The sequence below is a fragment of the Mchenga conophoros genome, linkage group LG22 (assembly GCF_057382185.1).
Source record: "Mchenga conophoros isolate Kocher_MC1m ecotype Shallow Benthic linkage group LG22, M_conophoros_male_GT1.1, whole genome shotgun sequence".
Lineage (NCBI taxonomy): Eukaryota > Metazoa > Chordata > Actinopteri > Cichliformes > Cichlidae > Mchenga > Mchenga conophoros.
Window position 1 is genome coordinate 29424074 of NC_140546.1, and position 24413 is coordinate 29448486.

At 39.6% G+C, this 24413-nt stretch overlaps 1 protein-coding gene, 1 long non-coding RNA gene and 1 pseudogene across 3 annotated transcripts; 1 reads left to right on the forward strand and 2 right to left on the reverse strand.

The window, feature by feature from the left end:
- Window positions 1–2414: 2414 nt before the first annotated feature.
- LOC146549681 (uncharacterized) lies at window positions 2415–9336 on the reverse strand. The gene is made up of 3 exons (XR_014890522.1): window positions 9115–9336; window positions 4796–5000; window positions 2415–4708 (listed from the first exon to the last, which is right to left on the reverse strand). It is a non-coding gene; the product is annotated as an uncharacterized LOC146549681 (long non-coding RNA).
- A 2566-nt stretch (window positions 9337–11902) lies between these two features.
- Window positions 11903–16869, forward strand: LOC146549682 (uncharacterized; annotated as a pseudogene). Its single transcript, XR_014890353.1, has 13 exons — window positions 11903–11986; window positions 12385–12796; window positions 13059–13160; window positions 13325–13557; window positions 13671–13849; window positions 13973–14066; window positions 14173–14518; window positions 14670–14787; window positions 14872–14963; window positions 15087–15193; window positions 15276–15542; window positions 15685–15861; window positions 15945–16869. The product of XR_014890353.1 is annotated as an uncharacterized LOC146549682 (transcript).
- A 1962-nt stretch (window positions 16870–18831) lies between these two features.
- Window positions 18832–24413, reverse strand: LOC146549683 (uncharacterized). The gene is made up of 5 exons (XM_085262648.1): window positions 23976–24413; window positions 22536–23030; window positions 21213–21280; window positions 20352–20395; window positions 18832–19434 (listed from the first exon to the last, which is right to left on the reverse strand). The coding sequence occupies exons 1-5, from the start codon at window positions 24007–24009 to the stop codon at window positions 19329–19331; spliced, it is 747 nt and encodes a 248-aa protein (XP_085118774.1). The 5' UTR covers window positions 24010–24413; the 3' UTR covers window positions 18832–19328.

The following is a 24413-nucleotide window of genomic DNA, read 5'->3' on the forward strand; positions in this document are numbered from 1 at the left end:
ACGTACAAACTCCAAAGCACATACAAACTCAGAAGCACATAAAAACTCAAAACATGTACAAAACACAACAGAAATGCTCCAGGATGCTAGGGGCTACACAAGCCAGCAAGTACCAATGACTAGATTTGGTGTGTGGTAATAACAGGTAAATGAACATTTATTTATTTTTTCATTATTTGACTATATATGAAAGCTTGTGTATAAATACACAAACAATACACATATGCTTTCCTGCTTTCAATTGTGTAATTTAAGTGATCTAGGTAGCTCTGTTTTGGAAGTTCAGTTCATGCTAGAAATGTGTTTTGGAGTTTGTACGTGTTTTGTCTCTAGGGGCCACTGCATATATTTATATATAAACATATATAAATAAAACCACTTTTTTTTTTACATTACTAATTCCTTTTGTGCATAATTTTATATTAATGTTAATAATAAATTAATTACAGCAACAAAACAACCCGAAGAGCCAGTTCGGAGTCGAAAGAGCCGGCTCTTTTTAGTGAGCCGAACCGAAAGAGCCGGTTCTCTAAAAAGAGCCGGAAATCCCATCACTAGTGTTTACCCAGATAGCAAGGAAACGTCTTTGTGCAGAATCCGTGCACCAGCTCTCATTTACTGTTTTAGCTGTTGGGTGGTTGTCGAAATTTTGTAAGGTTTAACCTGATATTCTGGCATTTTGAGCAAAATGAATTTATATTTAAAAGTCAATTCAGGGTTTTAATGAATCAATATCATGTTATGCAAGCTAGAATTGATTTTAATCGAAAAATTGATGATCAAAACCCACCCCTAGAAGGTACTAATGGAAAAGGGCCATATGCATGCTGCTTTTATTCTGCCTTTAGTGGCATCTTAGTCCTCCTGGCACCTGGAAATGAAACCCTTTTGTTTGGGGAATGATGAGGTGAAAGTTTTCTGTCCTTATTTCTTGTGAAGTGTGAAAATGTTTCACTCAGTACAGTGCGCTCCAGCTGTGAGGCTCCAGCTGCTGTTATGCAGCTGATGAATTGGTCATTGTGCACTGACTGGTCCTGGTATTCTCCTAACCCCAAAGCTGTTGCTGCTGAGAAAAATGTAATTTACACAGCTGGAGAAGCAATGTACAGGAAGTACCTCCCCACTCTGCTTTTTCTGATTTCACAGTAGTCCTCCAGTCTGACTCCCAGTCATTCTCACACATCTCCATAATGATGTTGGTGGTACAGGACCACTGTTTTATCTACTCAGACAATCACTATCAGACACGTAGTAGTAAACAAAACTAAAGTAAACAAAATCAAATATCAACATTTTTATGTATTTCAAGATTTTTATTATTTGTATTGTAACGGCTGATGGATGGTGAAGACTTTGCAATATAACTGTTGTTGTGAATATGAGATATGTGAATATGTGAAGAGGAGGGGGGGTGGAAGTGACACAGTCTGGCGAGGGCAGACTGTATGAATTGAAAAAGGACCCAAAATGCAGACTCCAAGGAACAGGGAACAAAACTTGAATGTTAACAAAAAGCGAGCCGTTTAATATGGCTGGAAAAAAAGGTACAAACAAAGGGCAAGGCAAACTGAAGCAAAATTAACACAAACCTAAACTGGGAAATCTAAACAAACAATAAGAAAAACCTAGACAAGAAACTTGGAAGCATGGCATAGGAAACATGGCGTGGACAACAGACGACCTGACCATCACACACTGAAAACAGAGGACTTAAATACACAGGAGGTGATTAGGGGAAGTGGAGACACATGAGGAAACAGCTGGCACACATGAACATAATGACGTCACAGTGGGAGAGTAAAACTGAACATGATGAACACAGAACACCAGACCTCTTCACAATAAAACAGGAAACATAATGAGACATAGACATGACAACCCGAACTTGACAACGTAAGACACAGACATGAAACGCATGAAGAGCAGGGGAGATTTAACATGGTTGGAAACACGAGGGGAAAATAATAACTAGAAACACTTAGGCATAATAATACAAACTTGATAACATAAGACGCGAAGGGTGAGGGGAAGCTTAAATACAGGGGAAGAAAACACAAGGAGTCTAATAACCAAATGAACTTAGATAACCTAATGAACAAAATAAACTCAAACTTAAAACGCTGGGTCAAAAGACCCAGGACCATGACAGGAAGTAAATTTTTATTTGCATTTATGTCCCACCGTTCTAAGCATGGTGCCCAAGGTGCAACATCCTTGTATTGCTTTTTAATAATGGGGGCACGCTGTGTTTTTTGTGGTTTAACAGGAAGAGGGGGGGAGTAAATTTTCATTTGTATTTATGTCCCACCTTTCTAAGCGTGGTGCCCAAGGTGCAACATCCTTGTGTTGCATTTCAATAATTGGGGCACGCTGTGTTTTCTGTGGTTTAACAGAAAGAGGAGGGGGGGGGGGGGGGGTGGAGGTAAATTCTTAGCTGGTGAGTCTTTAGCTACAGACACAACCCTATTTGATTTATTAACAAACAGGCATTCCGTTTTAGGTGCTGTTTGTGTCAGGGCTCTGTGTGCGGGCAGGCAGAGATGAGGATCCAAATGCAGGACTCGGAAAACGGAATGTAACTCAAAAACCTCAGCTTTATTGCTGGCAGGAAAACAAACATGAAGTGAGGATGGAACACTGCAACCAAGGACACACAGGCATAATCTGTGGGTACGACGCGACACTGGGCATGGGAAAACACAGGGCTTAAATACACAGGGTAGTAATGAGAAAATGGGCCACAGAAGGGAGACACAGCTGGGAGAAATAAGGGCTAACGAGACATGGGGAACAAAGCTGCACACACTAACATAAGACAAAGACTTTCACAATAAAACAGGAAACATGAATCACAACTCAGAGACAGAAAATGAAACATGGAACTGAACTATACATGAAACCACCATTCCTAAAACATGGATAATAGAAACATGAAACTCTAATAATGATAATATTAATAATAATAATAAACATCACAACAAGAGAATGAGAAACAATCCAAAACACCAAGATAACTGAAACACAAAGTACCAGAGAAACAAAGAATAATGCAAAAGTGAACCAAAACATAATAAACTCAAAATACTGGGTCCAACGGACCCAGAACCATGACAGTTTGTTCTGAGCTGCTCCGTTGCTGACAACGGAAGAAACCAACCTGATCAGTACTGCCAGCCTCACCCCACTCCCGACTTACCCTTCGTTCGTCCTGCACTCTCTCCGTCTTTGGTCGGATTGTGTGCTCCCAGCCACTCCCGTGGAGTGACGGGAGCGTTGCAAACCTCTTTTTTTGTGGCTTCTTTTTCAGCCCGCAACTCTTAAGTTGTGCGAACCTTTGCACGGGAAACGTGATCGTTAGCTCTAGCATAAACGTGAGACATATTTAATAAAGGTTGACTTTCAGCAGTATTTTAGACTCAGCGATACTTTAGACGGACCGACTTTGGAGTTCACTGGTGTAGAGTGTCGCCAAGGCTCTATTTAAGCTATTTGGAAGCTCCTTCGAAGCACCTTTGTTGTGACGTTGCAAAGGCCTTTGTTGTGACGTTGCAAAGGCCTTTGATCTGTCCGTGCTTAAGCCCCGCCCCCGACTCTGCTGTCTGTGATGGTTCTCAGGTTGTGGCAGAGTCGGCACGCTTGAAGTACGTGCACTACGCACGGTGCGTGCGGAAGTGAGAGGCTTGTGAAATAGGACGGTCTAGTCTCCGTCGCGCTTCCCAGGTTGCCTAGCAACCATGATACTAACCGCTGGAAACGTGTCATACAATTTTGTTTGACAGAAATGAAGGAGAACATATTTTGTTCATTTGTTTCTACAAGAGCTTTGTGTGATTTGATAAGTATCTGAGGCTGAGACCACAAGACAGTAAAACATGATTTTTGGGCTTCATTTCTGTACTGAACAGTCATTTAAGATTAGTTAGTAAATAACAATTAGCTAATGTTGTTCATGAGACAAAAGTCATATCACTTTGGTAATGTAAATATAATATGGCCAACATTATAGTTATTATATTAATCATTATTAGCTATTACAGCAATGAACATGAACTCTGTGTCAAATACTGAGCCTCAGTACAGATTCAAGTTGCAGTTATTTATATGTCTTATCACCTTAAATCTTCACTCAAAGACAAGTGTCTTTGACAGTGCATCTATAGGTGTATCATATATAGGAGACAAATGCTGTTCCTTCAGTATGTTGGCATTACTAAATTTGGCTCATTGCTTACATACATTTATGTGTAAAGTTAGGGTATTATTGTTTTTAGCGTTGCTTTAATGAATTTTGTATATTACAGCAACTGTATGTGACCGTTTGTGTGGTGGAACCACAGATCACTTGTGAATGTGATTATTCGTGGCTGCTCTGATTTTGTGTTGTAGCAGGTTGAATAATTGTTTTGGATTTGACTTTTGTACCCCTTTTTATTCGTATTTATGTCCCACCACTCTAAGCGTGGTGCCCAAGGTGCAACATCCTTGTGTTGCTGTCACGGTCTGGCTGGCAGACCGTGGGGATGTGGGGAAAGGAGGACCCAAAACGCACAGTGCTCTTTATTTACAGTGAAAAGGCTGTAAATACAATAACTCCCCGTTGCTCCCTCGAACCCCGTGTGCGTGCTTCCCTCCGATATCTGTGCTCGTGCTCCCCGCTGTTGTGTTTCCGCACCCCCGTGCGTGCTGCCTCTCCGGACCACTCCTCCTCCTGCAGGGAAACCAGAGACGCAGCCGTCAACACTAACCCTCCGCGGGCATATATGAACAGCACAGACCTAAGCTAACACACACTGACTTGGTAAGATCACTCAATGATCCCGCGCCGGTGGGAGCTCCAACTCTCTCCTAAGTAGCTCCCCCGACGAGCCCTGATCACCAACAGGTGTGGCATGAACTTCAGGTGTGGCCAGTCCTTCCGCAGGGCCACACCCCCTCAGGCCTGCAGGTGGCTGAACTCCATCCTCCAGCCACACCCGCAGACATACACACCCATACCCTGCCTATACATATGAGTGGGACACAGACTAACACAGCACAGTGCAGAAAAACACACACATCACCAAAATAATAATAATAATAATAACAATAATAATAACAATAACAACAACATCAACAGTCAAAACTGCTCACGGACCCCGAGTCCTCCAGAGCTGGGTCCGTGACAGTTGCATTTTAATAATTGGGGCACGCTGTGTTTTCTGTGGTTTAACAGGAAGAGGAGGGGGGGGGGGTGGAGGTAAATTCTTAGCTGGTGTTCGTCCTGCACTCTCTCCGTCTTTGGTCGGATTGTGTGCTCCCAGCCACTCCCGTGGAGTGACGGGAGCGTTGCAAACCTGACGCGGTTTTTCTCTTTTTTTGTGGCTTCTTTTTCAGCCCGCAACTCTTAAGTTGTGCGAACCTTTGCACGGGAAACGTGATCGTTAGCTCTAGCATAAACGTGAGACATATTTAATAAAGGTTGACTTTCAGCAGTATTTTAGACTCAGCGATACTTTAGACGGACCTTGCAAAGAAAGGTGGCTATATTGGTCGCTGATTTGTTTTTGTTTTGTTTTTGAATGTCAGAAATGTATATTTGTGAATGTGGAGATGTTATATTGGTTTCACTGGTAAAAATAAATAATTGAAATGGGTATATATTTGTTTTTTGTCAAGTTGCCTAATAATTATGCACAGTAATAGCCACCTGCACACACAGATATCCCCCTAAAATAGCTTAAACTAAAAACAAACTAAAAACTACTTCCAAAAACATTCAGCTTTGATATTAATGAGTTTTTTGGGTTCATTGAGAACATGGTTGTTGTTCAATAATGTTACACCCCGGCCTAGGCAACCGGAGTGCAACACGAATAAAAGTAAAAATAAAGAAAAAAAACACACAAAAAACCCCCACTAAAGCTCACCACCAAAATCCCAAAACGAAAGTATCGACAAATCTATTTACAGCTATTTACAACAAACTATTTATTTACAACAAAACACCGAACTATTTACAACACGGGGGAGATCGCGACCATGACACACTGAAACACAGGGTTTAAATACATAGAGGGAGCAATCAGGAAAATGGACAACAGGAGGGAAACACAGCTGGGGCAAATTAGAACTGACGAGACAGGGAAACGTAAACTGAAAACACTAAGATAACACAGACTTTCAAAGTAAAACAGGAAACACATAACAGTCACGCCAAAAACAACACACCGACAACACCGAAACGTAACAGTTCCCCCCACCCAAAAATCAAACATTTAACACCAAGTGAAAAGTTTGATCCAGACAGACGAAGCCGATGAAGGCTGGAGCGGTCCCACTGACCCTCCAGCAGACGACGAAGGCTGGAGCGGTCTTACGGACCATCCAGCGAAGGCGGATGAAGGCTGGAGCGGTCCCACGGACCCTCCAGCAACGACAAAGGCTGGGGCGGTCCCACGGACCCTCCCCTCAGCGAAGGCAGACGAAGCTGATGAAGGCTGGAGCGGTCCCACTGACCCTCCAGCAGACGACGAAGGCTGGAGCGGTCCCTCGGACCCTCCAGCGAAGGTGGATGAAGGCTGGAGCGGACCCACAGACCCTCCAGCGAAGGCAGATGAAGGCTGGAGCGGTCCCACGGACCCTCCAGCGACGACAAAGGCTGGAGCGGTCCCTCGGACCCTCCAGCGAAGGCGGATGAAGGCTGGAGCGGTCCCACAGACCCTCCAGCGAAGGCAGATGAAGGCTGGAGCGGTCCCTCGGACCCTCCAGCGGAGACGGACGGCTGAAGCGAAGGCAGACGAAGCTGATGACGGCTGGAGCGGCCCCACCGACCCTCCAGCAGACGACGAAGGCTGGAGCGGTCCCACGGACCATCCAGCGAAGGCGGATGAAGGCTGGAGTGGTCCCTCGGACCCTTCAGCGAAGGCGAATGAAGGCTGGAGCGGTCCCACGGACCCTCCAGCAGACGACAAAGGCTGGGGCGGTCCCTGGACCCCCCAGCGAAGGCAATCCCGGACGAGCCCCCATATGTTACACCCCGGCCTAGGCAACCGGAGTGCAACATGAAAAAAAGTAAAAATAAAGAAAAAAAACCACAAAAAACCCCCACTAAAGCTCACCACCAAAATCCCAAAACGAAAGTATCGACAAATCTATTTTACAGCTATTTACAACAAAATATTTATTTACAACAAAACACCAAACTATTTACAACACGGGGGAGATCGCGACCATGACGCACTGAAACACAGGGTTTAAATACATAGAGGGAGCAATCAGGAAAATGGACAACAGGAGGGAAACACAGCTGGGGCAAATTAGAACTGACGAGACAGGGAAACGTAAACTGAAAACACTAAGATAACACAGACTTTCAAAGTAAAACAGGAAACACATAACAGTCACGCCAAAAACAACACACCGACAACACCAAAACGTAACAGTTCCCCCCACCCAAAAATCAAACATTTAACACCAAGTGACCCTCGGACCCTCCCCTCAGCGAAGGCAGACGAAGCTGATGAAGGCTGGAGCGGTCCCACTGACCCTCCAGCAGACGACGAAGGCTGGAGCGGTCCCTCGGACCCTCCAGCGAAGGCGGATGAAGGCTGGAGCGGTCCCACGGACCCTCCAGCAACGACAAAGGCTGGGGCGGTCCCACGGACCCTCCCCTCAGCGAAGGCAGACGAAGCTGATGAAGGCTGGAGCGGTCCCACCGACCCTCCAGCAGACGACGGAGGCTGGAGCGGTCCCTTGGACCCTCCCCTCAGCGAACGTAACAATAATAAAATTATTCCTCAAAAATACAACTTGCCTAATAATTCTGGACTCCCTGTATATAGATAAAGTTTTGAAATGTAGTCTGATTGAATGTATGTCAAGCACCACAGATGACATATTGGTATGTGTTACTATTGAAATCCATGTTGAAAAAGCTAGCAATATAATTATAAGTTGCATCTATAGGACACCAGGTTCATGCCTTGAGACATTCAATGAAAAACTTGCTGCTATATTTAGCAACCTAAATGATAAAAAAGTGCAAATAATTTGTGGTGATTTTAATATAGGTTTGTCGAAATCAATAATGTAAAATCTAACCAGCTGAAGGTAACTTGTGGTGTTCCTCGGGGCTCTGTGCTGGGCCCTAAATTATTCATATTATATGTAAATGACATATGTAGTGTTTCCAAACTGTTACAATGTGTATTGTTTGCTGATGACACCACTCTGTATTGCTCAGGTAAAAACCTAGAACAGCTTCTGAAAAGGAGTTAAATATATTAAAAAAAACTGGTTTGATGTAAATAAGTTATCATTAAATATAAGGAAAACAAAATTGATTATTTTTGGCACTAGACAAATGAAAAATGTATCTAAAATCAGGGTTTATGGAATTGAAATTGAAAGAGTGAATGAAAATAAATTTCTTGGAGTGATAATTGATGATAAGCTGAGTTGGAAGTCTCATATGAAAACAAAAATGTCAAAAACCATTGCTATTCTCTATAAAACAAAGCATGTCCTGAATAAAAAAATCATTATACACACTTTATTGTACTCTGTTGCTTCCATATATGACTTACTGTCTGGAGATATGGGGTAATGCATATAAAACAAATACTCTTCCTATTTTCAAGTTACAAAAAAGAGCTATAAGAATTATAAATCAATCAAACTATATAGAACCAACTAACATTTTGTTTATTAATTTGAATACCCTGAAATTTCTATGATTTAGTTGAATATAAAATGGCACAGATAATGTATAAAGCACAAAATAACTTGCTTTGCCCCAGTACTCAGTTGTTTAAAAACATGTTTAAAAATAGAGTATTAGAAAAATATATAAATCAAGAATGAAAAGAGCAAAAATAATAATCCGGTTGTTCAGTGATGACACGACGAATCCTACTTCCGGGTCTAAAGTAGTCTACGTTTAATATGGCTTTTGTGTTGTTAACATGTTTAATGTTATGTATTTTCTTCTATTTGATCTCAAAAAGCTCCTAAAACAGTCAGTGATCCCTGTTGACCTCCCTCGGCTTTTATTACCACTAATCATTTATTTAAAGCTCAGTTTTTAAAACCTTAGGATGTAACTACAGCCTATGCAGCAGTATATGAATGACTAACCTCGTATTGTGGATGGATTATCTCAGTTGTTCTCCTGGCTGAAGTTTGGTCCTTTTACAGCATCCTGCCATGCGATTACATTTGTTCCTGACCACCGAGAACACTCACGTTAACTTTTATCGAGTGGAAAAAAAGTTAGCTTGTTTATATTATGCTAACATAGCTGTGTCGCTAGCGGTCACGTAGCACATCATTATATACCAGCTAGCCAAACTTCAGTAACCCTACAAGCGTCACTGCTGTTTAGTTTTCTGTCTTCATTTATGCTGGAAGTGATAGCAGAGCTGTACGTTTTAATTTGTTTCCAAAACCCCGGAGTCAGGGCATGCTATTTTGTATTTAGATAGAAGCTAGCGAGCTAACTCCCTGCTAACTTCTAACTCCGTTAAATGTCATAAATTCCGTTTTCATGGATGCCTGGATGTTAAACTCAATTGTTACACCTGGTAGAGCAGAACGCTGATCATTTTATTAAAGATGAAAGACTTTAGACAGTTTTTCAACTCTCAGTAATGCCATAGTGATTGTTTGATATATGGACCTGCAGCGGAGTTTAGACCCAGACACGGCTAGTGACGTCAGACTGAACAACCGGATACAGAAACTCTTGACTGTTTTGCTTTGATGTAGTTACTTATCTAAGGTGGAAAGTTTTTTTTGTTTGTTTGTTTATTTGTTTTTGCTTTGCTTTTTCTTTGCTTCGAGCCCTGTGTACAGGAGCTGCATGCAAAAAGATGTTTTGTTAAAAGAGTTGGCGTAATAAGCAAATGCTTCAGCCAATACCTTTTGATTAGCCTTGTCTCATGCTTTCTTGCTTTGTGGTACATCTTTGTTCTGTATTCATTGAGATATTTGAATGCTAATCAATAAAAAAAAAATAGTAACCATCCAAAACTATTTTCAGTTGCGGATGATAAAGGATTCAGAAAGTTTATTCATGCAGGTCCATATAACAGAGAATATGCATCTTCTTTTTGTTTTCATATTATAATTTATATTTAATTGTGTTGTGGTTTGCCGTGTTTTATGTTGTTTCACTTTAAATTTGTAAAAGGAAAAAGCTGAAAATTTAAATAGTTATAGTATTATATGATTTATTTATTACATCTTATGTGGAGTGAATAAATAAAAGTATATTTATGGTGGCCCTTACAGACAAAGCACATACAAACTTCAAATCGTGTACGAACCCTGAAGCACGTACAAACTCCAAAACACGTACAAACTCCAAAACACGTAAAAACACGTACAAACTCCAAAGCACGTACAAACTCAGAAGCATATAAAAACTCAAAACACGTACAAAACACAACAGAAATGCGCCAAGATGCTACACAAGCCAGCAAGTACCAACGACCGGATTTGGTGTGTTTATTTATTTATTTTTTCATTATTTGACTATATATGAATGCTTGTGTATAAATACACAAACAATACACATATGCTTTCAATTGTGTAATTTAAGTGATCTAGGTAGCTCTGTTTTGGAAGTTCAGTTCATGCTAGAAATGTGTTTTGGAGTTTGTACGTGTTTTGTCTCTAGGGGCCACTGCATATATTTATATATAAACATATATAAATAAAAACACTTTTTTTTACATTAGTAATTCCTTTTGTGCATAATTTTATATTATTGTTAATAATAAATTAATTAAAGCAACAAAACAACCTGAAGAGCCGGTTCGGAGCCGAAAGAGCCGTCTCTTTTTAGTGAGGAAACACACATGTACAGAGAGACACACACGATCCAATTCAGTCAACCAGTCTAAATATATTGAATTTAAATCTTACAATGAGAGCATCCCATTAAAAGGCTTTCTCTCTCTCTCTCTGTCACACACACACACACAGGGAGAGAGAAGTAAGTTCCTAGGTCAGCCTGGGAGCTGCTGAATTTGAATCCACCACCAGAGAGGCTGTGTACCTTTTCCCACCAAAACAGGTGCACGCAGCACAGAGAGGCACAGGATTATTGCAGTCTATTTCTCATAGTGACGACTCCCCTCAAACAAATGACCATAATTTCCTAACCGTAGGGGCTAGAGTGGTCATTCTTACACCGTTTTGTTCAGAAGGGATGGGGGAATCTTCAAGTGTTGACAATTTATCATTAAATTATGAATTATTAAAGATATTTGACTTGTAATGCACCATAACTGAGTAGAGCAAAGCAAAAACTGCCTTGACTTGCCCTCAAACAACGCTTTGTAACTCTAAATATATTTGGAGTATCGATATCATTCTTTCACCGTAAGAGACAGCAGGCTTTGGTGAACAGTCATGGAAATTTTCAGGTCTCTGTGGAAATCCAACAAAAAGTTATGACGAGAGAAAAAAGTGGTTCATTTCCAGAGTTTGAAATCTGAAGAAATCTGAGCGAAGGACGAATTTCCTACCCTCAAACAAGTCCAACTCATTTCAGAACGGTAATAGGTGAGAAAGAAATTCTTGAATTGTGAGCGTCAGGAGTGTCTGAAGATATACTGGGACAAGCCTCATGTCTTAACTTTGCTTCATTAAGGAGATATGACGATTCGAATATGCCTCTCATTACAGAAATCAAGCTAGTGACGTCAGACTGAACAACCGGATACAGAAACTCTTGACTGTTTTGCTTTGATGTAGTTACTTATCTAAGGTGGAAAGGTTTTTTTGTTTGTTTGTTTGTTTATTTGTTTTTGCTTTGCTTTTTCTTTGCTTCGAGCCCTGTGTACAGGAGCTGCCAACACGTTCTCACTCCCAACTCGTCAAACGTGTGACGCATGGTCAGGCCCCCTCTGCTGCACATATGGACGCGCAGGGTACCCCTCTCGCGTCGGGAATTGACGTGAAGGGTCCTCCGATTGAAGAGATTGCCGCGGAAGTGGCTTTTGTCGGTATATTTAGACATTTTCCAAATCACATTGTAACGACCTATACTGAACACAATAAATTATATAATGCAGGCAACTATCTGAGAGAAAATTATTGCAGATAAAACTAATTACAGGCTGTTATTTGTGTATAGATTCTTGCATTGACGGAGTGAGCGATGTATGCTGGGTAATGGCACAGCTAGCGATTGGGTGAATTTATTGCACCGGTTTTATAAACTGTTCTACAATCCTTTTGATATTTGAAAATCTGTCGATCATTCTGCTACAGCTGTAAGATATCTTCTCCAACTCCTCTGAATACATGCAGTCATTTTACCGTCTGCTTTGGCTAATCACGCTCTTACGTATTAAATTAAATTAAATGCCTAATAAAAAAGCTGTTCTTTTTTATTAGGCAAAAACATTTTCGGCAACAGAGCGCTTTCTACAAGAACTCCAGAGCTCACTGAATGATTCTTCAGACGATCACCATGAAGCACCACCACCAAAAGCTCCTCTTTTGGCTTCCTTGAACTGGAGCACAAGAAAAACTCTTTTTTCAGAGAGTTGGAGGGCCAAAAGACCCCATCTGGTGAATACCATGGCAGCTCAAGAAAGTGTGTCGGAACATATATGCCAACAATGTGGGAGCAATCCAGCTGTGCTTCGTTGTTGTGACTGTCTACCACGCCCCCTTTTTTGTGATAAATGTGATGTCATCATGCACACCAGATATGTCCTTCACAATAGACGTGCCATGACTGCCGGATTCTTCCAGCCATTGCCTCCAACAACTTACATTGTAAATAAGACCCTTTGCCATGATGGTAAGTTCTGTGACTAAACTTAGTATGTTTACTGTTTATACATTTCCCTTACGCTCTCTCTCTCTATCTCATTTTTTAAAAAAGTTGATGCTTCCTCAGCTCTCAACTACACTGTTAGCTTTGAGCTGTTAAGTTGTTTTTTTTATTGTTTCAAGTAAGGCTCAGTTGGTCCTACCATATCTTAGTCACATTTCAACGTTTTACTTCATAGTTAATAAACTTATTTAAATCATATGTTACGCATACATGTTGACTTCTTTAGCACGACTTGTACCTGTGGAGAGCCCAGTCACAATCTGCGGCTGTCCACCAGAGTGTTTGAGGGTCAGACCAGGGAAGGTTGTTGCTGTGGTCACAATGAATGGTAAGAAGAACTTCATTTTGTCCTGACTGACAACCATCTGTAAACAATTCACCTAAAACTAAACCCTCACAAGCATTGTTGCAGTATAGTCTGAGACAAAAAGAAGACCTAACCCAAAGATAATAAACTTTTACTCTGGAGTCATGAGTTTTTCACTTTTCTAGGACGTTACAATCTCAGCATGCCAGAGCTGAGGTGTGAGACATGTGAAGCTTCTTGGACTGCTGGAGTAGATGACCTAAATCTAAGTGATTACTGGCCCGCTACCCTTCACTTTTCTACTTTGTACGCAACAGATGTCTTCTTCACATTTGAAGAAATGAAGATGGCATCACCCGGACTCTCCTGCAAAGCATTTTTAAAAATGCTTGATCAACGAACTCTCCACTTTGGCCGTGTGAGCATTTTAGTTTATGCATCCTTTACAGTATGGTTCTTCTGTGTTATTCAGGATTTAAAAGTCACTTGTAGCGTAGTTGTTTTCTCTTTATGTCTTTCATTTTAAACCAGACGGGAAAGATCTCTGCAGATGGCTTTCAGAAAAGTTTCTTTGAGTGGGAAGCCGTGAGATATGAATTAGACAAGATTTTAAAGGAGGATCCCTTCACATGTCATGCATGTGCCCCAGACATGCTTGCAATTTCAGTGGATGGAAACCGCAAGCATTACCGTTTCAAGAATGCAGCCAGGTACAGCAAAATATGTGTAATACCAACGTTTGTTTCAGACAATGTGACTATAAGGTGCACCAATTAACTTTGGACTTACTTTGTATGACACCATAAAGTATACTGTATTGCTATTTTGTTCAGATCTGAGGAACTGGGCATCTTTGAAGACGCCTTCATAGCAAAGGATGAAGATGTGGGAAGATTTGTGGACTACATACACAGCACATCCAGACATGTAAGATTGAACGCTCTAATTACATAGACATAATTATGTTAACCTTTAACACTCTGTTGAAGAGATTGTGAAAAGACATTGTCACCAGCTATTTAATGCATTTTAGGTCTCCGGACGAGGTGTTTGTGGAGGGGAGTGGTCAGCAGCCAGAGAGACCTCCCAAAGATCCAGCAGCAAGGTGGATGAGGAGGGACTGGAGCTTGCAGTGTGTAGGCATGGAGTGCTGCTCCGTACTCTAAATATGTACAGGGGTGAAATTTTTGCTTATCCCTTGTACCTGCAACAAAAGCTGGCCAATAGACATATCACTTTTTTTTTGTATGGATGTTACCTGCAAGTATTGGCCATATCTTGAAAGAGTAACAAAAAGCTGTCCAGAGCTCCAGCACCTTCTTAGCATGAAGCCATTTCTTTCAGTCTTTCATGCTAAAACCCACGATTTCAAATGTGAGGTATGAAATTCTGACTTTAATGACTTTATCTGAACAATTGCACATCAACATTTTGTGTAATTTGTATTTTATCTGTGTGTGTGTGTGTGTGTGTGTGTGTGTGTGTGTGTGTGTGTGTGTGTGTGTGTGTGTGTGTGTGTGTGTTTTCCAGGTGAAATGGAGTGGAGCATATCAAGATGGGGCTGGTTTGACTCTAGGGGAGGAGGTAGAGCAATGTAATGCCTTTTTGTCAAGGATTGCAGTTACCACAAAACATATGTCCAAAGCAGGTGAGAAGGCAAATCCTGCACTAGTTAGATTTTAAGTGTGTAATTATGATGAAAGTGGTAACACTACGTTTTCTGTGTTTGCAGGACGGAGTGACATGCTAACTCTTATGACCATGCGCTGGAATCAACAAAAGCTAGACCAGTTGGCCACCTCTCTGACCCATCGATATCAGAAGGTAATGATATTGTTACTTTATTTTTAGATGACTGCTCCTCTGTGTTCTTATTATTTGGAGTAAACATGTGTTTAGTGTTTTTTGTTTGTTTGTTTGTTTTTTAATCTCAAATTGACAATGTAGGCCACAAAAGCTCTTCTAACCCAGCTTCAGAACCTGGAGTCCTTAAAAGTCCAATTAGCAGTGACTGACAGTCAACTGGGTCAGTGATGTAAAGGATTGGGCAGAAGGTGAGCAAAAACTGATTCAAAAATGTGATGCAATTGTACAATGACTTTATGTAAGTGTAGCTGTGTTATTTCTTCTAAGCAGCAACAACAAGCACAAGTGATATTGATCCCTTGGTGAGCAGAATCGAAGTGCTTGTAGCGAGCATAAAGAGACGATCCCAGCGTCTGTACAAAGACACCGATGGAAATAAAGCCCGTGCCAAGATTCGTCGCAAGATCAGAGAAGAGAAAGGAATCTTGACTTCTGCTGTGGAAAAATACAGCAGAATGTTTCCAGACAAAGAAACTCTGTGCTTGGAAGAAATTCTGTCTGGTGACACAAGCTGGCCGTGGCAGCGGGCACACAGCGGTAGTTGTACATATATGTTGTCTACTTTCAGCATATCTGACATATAATGAAACCCTAAGCTTCAGGTGTTGACCTAAAATCATTTACGACTTCAGACGTTCTTTGTGAATTGATTTATAACTTTGTTATAAATGCATTTCAGACTCTGTCAGCCTTACAACAAAGAGAGGGGCATTCGATATCATCATGGCAATAAGAAGACTTGAGGAGGAAAAGAAGATTCTTGTTACAGAGATGGACCATCACTGGAAATCTCTTTCAAAATATGATGATATCCTGAAAGAGCTGTCCGGCCTGTTTTCCAGTGAGATATTTAAAAGTATGTATTTAAGTAATGCATACAAAACACTGACTGTTTCTTAAGGCATTAAAGCAGACTAAATTATATGTTCTATTTTTAAGGTTCGCATTGTGGCCTAAGTGAGGAGGGTTTGAGAGGTCTACAGAGCATCATCCTCAGAAAACGACAGAATGTGAAACAAAACAAGCTGCACGCAAGACAGTGTTACATGCAAGTTTTGTCAGGAGCAAAGAACATTAACCTTGATCATACTTCCGACGATGACTTTTACAGTGACTCTGAATTTTCTAATTAAAGCCGGTAATAAATATCTGTAATATATCAGTTTGTCCTCAAACTTATATCAACTTCCTACCTTGCAGGTTTAATGCTGGGGGCCCCAATTTTTTCAAGTTGGCCATAGACCAGTCATTGACAGTGCATTCCCAAGACTTCATCACATCAATGCATATAGTTTTTTACAAAGACAGCTGGCACATTTTTATTTAATGTCATTCGTAGAGCTAAAAACAACCCTGTTACACTGTTTTTAAACATGCATTTTGGTAATACATAATAGTACACTGTTATGTATCAGAGGGAGATTTTGTACTTTTTACATTTTTGTCATGTTAAGTTACTGTAATATATTTTTGGCTCACAGAATTTACAAGACATATTGAAATGTGATTGATAGAACTTTGTAAGCAAATTTCAAGTATGCTTGTCACAGGTGAGAGTTTTCATTCTTGAGTATTTTGATGTACATGTTAAGTATATTTTCATGGTATGTATCATTCGTATCAACAGTATCAATAATGTTTGAGTGCATTACTAGTACTTGTGCTTATTTTTAAAATAATCATACTACAGTACAGTAGGCAGTTCAGCTGATTCTGTCACAACAACCCTGATCCACAAATTAACTTTTGGATATATAACTTTTTTTGTTTAGTTCCAGTTGTACAGCGATGTGCTCAACCATATTTTTTTTAAAATTTAGAGTATTAATTGATCCAGTGGTTACTAAGCCTACAGTGTCTTAGGGTGGACCAACATCATTGTCATTTTACCCCCACCACATTTCATTAAATTGTCTGTATCACTGTAGTTTATTTGTTTTTATATTACCAATGACCACAATCAAATAAAGTTGAAAAATAACTGTCAGTTTGATGTTTTCATGCAGTTTCAATGGATCATTTTGTCACCACAGTTAAAATTTAGCGACATTTATATTTCCATGACAAAGACATAAAACACATTTCTGTTTAATATAGTTATGACTGTAGACTTGATATGTAAAAACTGAAAATGACTGCCAATCATGTAAGTAACTTGTGAAAAAGAACGTAGAAATCTATTTCACAAACAAAAACAATTTCTTATTATGCAACCCTTTCAATACTATAGCCCACACCAGATCAAATTTAGGTATTTGTGACACATACAGCACATAAATTTATTCCACAAAAGGAATAGATGGATGGCCACTATGGAGAAAGGCAGTCCTGAAACTTCATCAGGAGGACAAATCGTTGTGTGCATCAACTTCACAGTGTCTTTTGGTCTTTTATCAAAAGATATTTGCCATTTTTTAGTTTCTTTTAAAGTTCTTGGTTAGGTTTAGGGATTAAAGACCAAATCCAGATTATAATATAAAAATATTGTGACACATCATCAGTAGTGGGCCTTGGATTCATTGGGTGTTTTGGCCCTTACCAGTAGACACCCTCATAAATGGAGGCCCTGCCAGGGTTGATCAGGCCCCGCGGTGTGTCACTGGTTGATGTGAAATTGTTATTTCTCTTCTACTTTTTCCTATTTAGTTTTCTACAATTTATTTTCTTCTATCACTTCACTGCAAAACGATAAGTACTATTTAGGTCTTTAGTGCTTAAAGAGCCTCACTTCTTAAAGAGATAGAAAAGGTGAAAGAGAAAAGAGATAACATAGAAGAGAGGAGAGCCGGAACTGGGGCATGTGATCTGGCATCCCATACCTCCGCGCCCAGATCGGGCTGTACCCTCTACATCTCCACTGCCTCCCACAAACAGGAAAAAGAGCTGAGGGTAGAAGCAAAACCTTTTTTCATTCCTGCCTTATGTTTCACTACCATGAGGTTAACTGCACAGCCCCAGGAGCCCTGAAACAGCTGTATCAGTCAACAAGGCTTCAGGTCTATCACAGTACAAATTATAGTGTTATGTTTTCTACCCTTTTGATGCCCCCTGCTTAGGTAGCTCCACCACAGTTTGATCAATTCTGGGCATGTGTGTTGCGGATAGCTGACTGCCCAAGTGATCTCAGCCCTCTTTAACCACAGCCAGTGATTGGCCCACTCAGCAGTGTTAGCTAATTTTCTTATAACCTGCAGCAGCACCTGTCCTCTGGCTCCAATCTCTTTAAGCAGTTTTGCTATTGTACTGGCCCCTAACCCTAAATAGTAGTTCAGGTCGTATCTCTCAACAGAAACAGCTTAATTCTCTTTCTCCTATGACGGCCAATATTTGTTAGTAATCTTCTAAAGCCAAAAATGACATAGTCCCAATATACAGGGTTAGGTGCTGTTAGAGCTCAGAGGGTTGACTTAACCCTCTAATAATCAATGTAGTTAAAATACTCAAAAGAATGTTGTCAGTGGTAATGGGACAAAGCCACATTCAATGTTGATTTTAATTTGAAAATATGTGTACATAATCTAACATGCTTATTATTTGTGGGGACATCACACTTGAAATGATTACTGGTAGTGCAATTTGACATTTTCTGTGTTCTATGTATACATTATATGTGCAAAGCAGAAAAAATAATATTTGCATAGAGAATGAAGTTATATAACAGTGTAGGTGGATCAAGGCCAAGTCAATGTTGAGCATCTAAGAAAATTATGAAAGTTGATACTACTAGTAATGGAAACTTTCAGTCTCAACATCAAACAGTACTACAAGTTCTCACATCTCAATAGACCTTTGATTTTTTATTTTACTTTTCATTGACAGTACTCAGTACAATTTCACCAGCCTTCATACTTTAAACTAAACAGAACACCTGTTTACAATAACAACTTCATATGAGAAACAAAGGGAAACAGACTGATGTGTTTTATGGATTGAGTTGCTAGCTGCGGGTCATATTCACCGTAACAATTATAACAGCCTACACTCACTTTTTAAAGAATGTAGCAAATATAAATGCTGTACAAAAACATTCAAGTTAAGAACACAGAACTACTATTGTAGTTAACAACATAAGATAAAGTTTTTTTTTTACGTAACACAATGCATTTTAACAAGTATAAATATTTGTCTAACATTTCTAAACAATCAAACTGCTGAAAATGAACATATCCAGTCTGTGAACAGAGAAGATCAATGTGACATCTGGATGTATGGACCTTTGGTTCCACATATTTCTGAAAGTGTTCCTTGTAGACAGTACACAACTTCAGTTTTCAGACATTATATCTTACTTGTTTGTAACATGGAAAAACAAACATCACAACATCATAAGAAGACTTCCTCAGTGGCTGAAGGAGGTGGCACATCTGGCATGGCAAAGTGGTGTTGAAATTCACTGGCTGGCTCCCACGTGTCATCCCAGATTTTCCCACTGGAAAATATAATTATTGAAAGAAACAACACCAAAAACATTAATATCATGTTGGGGATTACTTCGTGCTTTTTATGTTTAACACCAGAGGTGGAACATGATAAAGACATTTCCTTAAGTACTGTACTAAAATGCAAATTGTCATTTTTATGGATATTTTCAACTTCTGCTACACTATTTGTAATTTAGATGGATTACAAACAAAACACTACTGTACAGTTACACTCGACACATATGAAAGACTTAGTTATTGTTTTTCAGTTGAACATTTCATAATATCCTTTCTGTGAAGTGAAAATGAAAATTGTTCAAATGTGATAATTAGTTTCTTTTGGATTATTATAAAGGCTGTTGTTTACTCTTTAATTTGTAGAGATTCATTGCTGTCACACAATTGTAATGCTAGAAATACAGTATGCAAAACAACTGAAAGCTTTCACAGTGTGATATTAGTACTTCTTTGGAAAGTTCAGAATCTGAATACTCCCTCCACTGCTTAGGCGATTTATCCTTTGGCACACATAAATCTGTGTAAGACATGGACAAATTCTCTCCACTTTGTCAAAATCCTGATAGCTTTTATATATTTCTTACAATTAATGTGAGTGCTCTTATGGCCCCAGCACAGTCCAGCTGGAATTATTCCCAGTACTTTTGCATCTAAGTGAGACACTACGTGTGTTTTCTGAACAGTTTCAAATATATTTCTTATTAAATTTGTTATTTTATGATTCGACAAAGATGGCAAACAACTTTGCAATAATCCTTAATTGATTAAATAATTGAGATAGGATAAGAAAAAAAGCGAGAAGTAAGACGTGACAAAACACCTGGTTTTCCATTTTCATTTGTGCTCCAAAAAGGTAATAGATGGAAACAGAACATTCTCAGAGAATGAAATATCAAGAGCTTCTTACCAAACAGAGCAAGGCAACCAACGCACTTTTACTTCTGTGTTCCCCTAGACAGAAGGAATCAGAGAGGCAATCGTTAAATAACATGGTTAATGGATAGGTGTCTTCATAAAGCTTGTGTGTAATCCAGTGTGCACACCTGAGACACACACAGACCCATGTAAACACACTTTGATAGATGTGTAGGTATGTGTATGTAAGGCATTTCTGTTTATAAAAAAAATAATAATAGGATTTTGAAAAGCATGTATCCAATTGTGGCATTCACAAAAAATTATTTTGATCACAGGTTTAGTTAACTGCGTCTATCTGTTTTTGACTCTGGCTATGTTCTTTTCTTCGGAAAGTTTGACGTACTTGTAACATCATACACTGACATAATCAATATCATCCCATTATGAATTGTTTGAATTGTGTCCATTTAAACACTTCAAACTACACATGATTATCTACTATTTATAGTGAGACAGGGCTGGTCAGCATATATCAGGATCTATAAATTGTGCTTTCTATGATCCTGATTCAACAAGAACAACTGAGGATATAGGCTTACACAGAAAAAAATATGATCCTTCCTCATATACAGTCATTTCTATGTTAGCCATGTAGGTTTTTGTAGCAAGATGTAGCAGTATTCAATGTCTGTGATTAATTTTGCAGAATTGTTTAAGAACAAACACATGAAATACAATACAATCTTTTAATGTAATTCCATTAATCATTTCCCTTCACTAATCTCAAAAGTACATTTGAATTTACCCATGTAGCACAGTTCATGGCTGTAGTGCATGGATGAAAACAACTTGAGATAGGCTTACTGTAAAAAGTCTACTGAAAAGCAAATGAAAACATTTTAAGTATTACCTCATTTATCCTGCTCTCAGTGACTTCTTCAAACTGGAACACCTTCTGCCTACTACATCTTCGACAGCCTAAGAAATGAAAAATTACATTTAAAAAAAACATAAGACTCTGTATACACAAGAAATCAAATATGAGTTTTCACTCAAGAAGTGAAAATCTGTAATATCCTCCTGATTGCCATACTCCATTTGTCCTCTGGGGTCCAAAAGTGAACCCACCTCAGTTGAGTTTTTTTTTTAAAGTACATACCATAAATTGTGAATCAATTCTGTGTAAAAACTTAGTTTCACTTAGGACCAACTAATTAACAAAAAAATTCACCCTTCATTTTGCAATTGAGTGCCACCAGACCTTGTTTATATAAATGCATACACTATTTGTTGAGAGAAACTAAAATGTTCTCTCAAAGTGCGTTTTAGTTTTCTCAATCCAATCAAGTTGAATTACAAAGTCCTCTTGTTGTGATATTTTGATACTACAGTTAGCATTTACAGGATATTGTTTTATAGTGATATTATACAGGAAAACTGTTACTCAATAAGGCCCATTTACTAGTTGTTTTTCTCTTTCTCTGTAACCTAAGAATTAATGTGTAAGAATCACAGGTTGGTACCTCAAGGTTGAAAACACCACAGAGACCACTTCCTTACTCCCATCCTCCCTTCCTTATCTCTTAGAAAAGAGCTTGTTAAAGGCCAGGTGGTTCGTTTCAGAATTCACTAATGAAAGAACTCTGTATTCTATGTCTAGGAGTGCATTTTGCTGGGATGATCATAAATTGTAGCTGAACTGATAAACTATACAAAGGATACTTCTTTGCTCACAAGGCAGGAAGACGTTCCCTTATTTGGTCTGTACCGGTTTGAACTGAGAATCTGTTGACACACGAACCTTTTCCCTCTATATATACTGTTGCACAGAGAATAAACCTTTGAGTCAGTTTGGAATGACACCTAGAACAGTCTCCGCGTCTTCTTGTTTTTCCAAACTGCTCCCGGTACTCCAGCTGGTACCGTGATTAACCATTGATCATGCATGAGAATATTTTAATGTTGTTTATGTTAAAGGATGAACTCTGCTTATCGCTGCCCATGTCTCGAAAGGAAACCTGATCCACGGACGGAGATTTCTTTCACCTCTTAACTAAAGTAAGGGATTGACCATATTTAATTATAGTCTTTTTATAGTGTACACCAAAATGCAGCTAAATAACTAGTGAATAATACTTTGCAATGGTTTGTTAGTTCTCTAGGACAACATATGTATCATTTTTGGGTAAGAAACTTAAAAATCTCAAGACATAACATGCAAAGCAATACTTACTCTTTCTCTTCTTATTTTCATGTTGGCCACCCTCACTTAAGGACTGGGAGATCGCGTGGCTAGCAGGTGGATGAAGAGACTGCAGAGATGGCTGGTCTGCGGGTTTAAAAGGTGGTGGAGAGGTGGGAGAGGTTGTTTGTGAGGTGCTTCTGTCTCTCTTCTTTTTTTGGAAAGACTGGGAGCATGGAACAGAAGAAGGAGATAAAGGAACAAGATTGAGAACAAAAACAGTCTCTGTCTGCTCGTCTGACAGGCTCTTTGGGTGCTCCTCGAGGAGCCTAGAAGATTGATGTTCCTGGGTGGTCATCTCAGGCTGCTCCTTGGCGAGGCTCTCTGCTTGCTTGTTGATCAGGGTCTCTGCCTGTTCTTCACTGGGGATCTCTGCGTGCTCTTTGATGTGTGTCTGTTTGTCGGCACAATGCTCCTTGGTGGCATTCTTGGACTGCACAAGCTGCTGTTCTGTGGGGGTATTGGGGTGCACTGGTGTGGAGGTTCCTATAAAACATATTTACTTTCATAAAAATATTTTTCAAAAAAGGCCTTATATTTAGCAGGAACTACACTTTGGCTACGTTCACACTGCAGGCGAAAGCGCAGCAAATCCGATTTTTTTGACCCTCTGCGACCCATATCCGATCATGGTCTGACAGTGTGAACGGCACAAATCCGATATTTTCAAATCCAATTTGGGTCACGTTCGTATGTGTTACTGAATCCGATACATAGCTGATATTTTAGAAAGCGACTGCTGTTTGAACGGTCCTGTCACATTAAATCGATCTTCCACGTCACTGACACAAGACAGACGCCAATTATCAGCGCCAGAGAAGCACCACAGAAGACATCATGAACGCTTCCTGGCCATCCAGCTAAACTGTTGGGAAGACAATGTTGGAGAAACGTGAACATTATATTTGCAGATTCTGACAGAAATCTGAAACTACCTTTTGAAGCACCGCTCCTCTCTAAAACAGCAATAAGGATCATTATTAGGCCATATGTAAATAACAAAATAACTTAAAGCAAAATTGGGAAACATAAAGTCTCAAACAAGTCTTTATAATAAGGGCCATCAGTCAAACAATACTGTTTGGTCTGGGTCTAAACAGAGCGCAATGTGTGTGACGTCTTCTTTTGCGCATGCAGGCACTTTGGGCGTTCACACTAGAGCGCGTTTGCTGTCACATTTTATTTGTAGTGTGAACAAGCAGACAAAAAAATCTGAATTGAGCATTAAGACCTGCAGTGTGAACGAAGCCTTTGATAACATATCCTTCAATGGTTATTTAATGACCTTAAAATATACTTACACAATTTGCTTAAAGATTAATGAAGTATTCTGATTGTGAAAGCAAGTTGAGACGACTTGTTGTGAAAAGTTGCTATATAAATTAGCATTAATTAACTGGACTGAAAGTATACAACAGACTTCACTCTTACCCTTAGACAGTATAAATTCATAAGCCCTCTGCATCTTCTCCAGGAAATTTCTTGTAGTAGAAGTGGGGTCCAAATGGGTAATAACATCTGCTACCCACTTATGTGAATCCTTGTCTTTTTTGCCAATAAATAAAATGGGCTTGTAGCCTATAGACTCAAGTTTCTGCACCTGAAATTAATAAAAAAAATAGTTGGCACAAATTAGTCAAACACAGCCTGTTGTTAAATGGTAAACGAAATGACTCTTATATAGCGTTTTCCTACTCTCGTGGAGCACTAAAAGTGCTTTATACAACATGCAATATTAACCCATATTCACACCAGCTTCTTAGAAGTTTCCATTTAAGCATTCACACACAGCGATCGTGGCTCAAGAGTTGGCAGTTCGTTTTGTAATCGGAAGGTTGCCGGTTCGAGCCCCGGCTTGGACAGTCTCGG

Bases quoted from the DNA above. Each gene is read 5' to 3' on its own strand.
- LOC146549683 (XM_085262648.1), bottom strand. From the start codon at position 24,009: ATGCAGAGGGCTTATGAATTTATACTGTCTAAGG. The intron at 23,031-23,975 runs GTAAGAGTGAAG...TATGTTTTATAG, and splicing joins TGAATTTATACTGTCTAAGG to GAACCTCCACACCAGTGCAC. The intron at 21,281-22,535 runs GTAAGTATTGCT...TTCATTTCTTAG, and splicing joins TGAAAATAAGAAGAGAAAGA to GCTGTCGAAGATGTAGTAGG.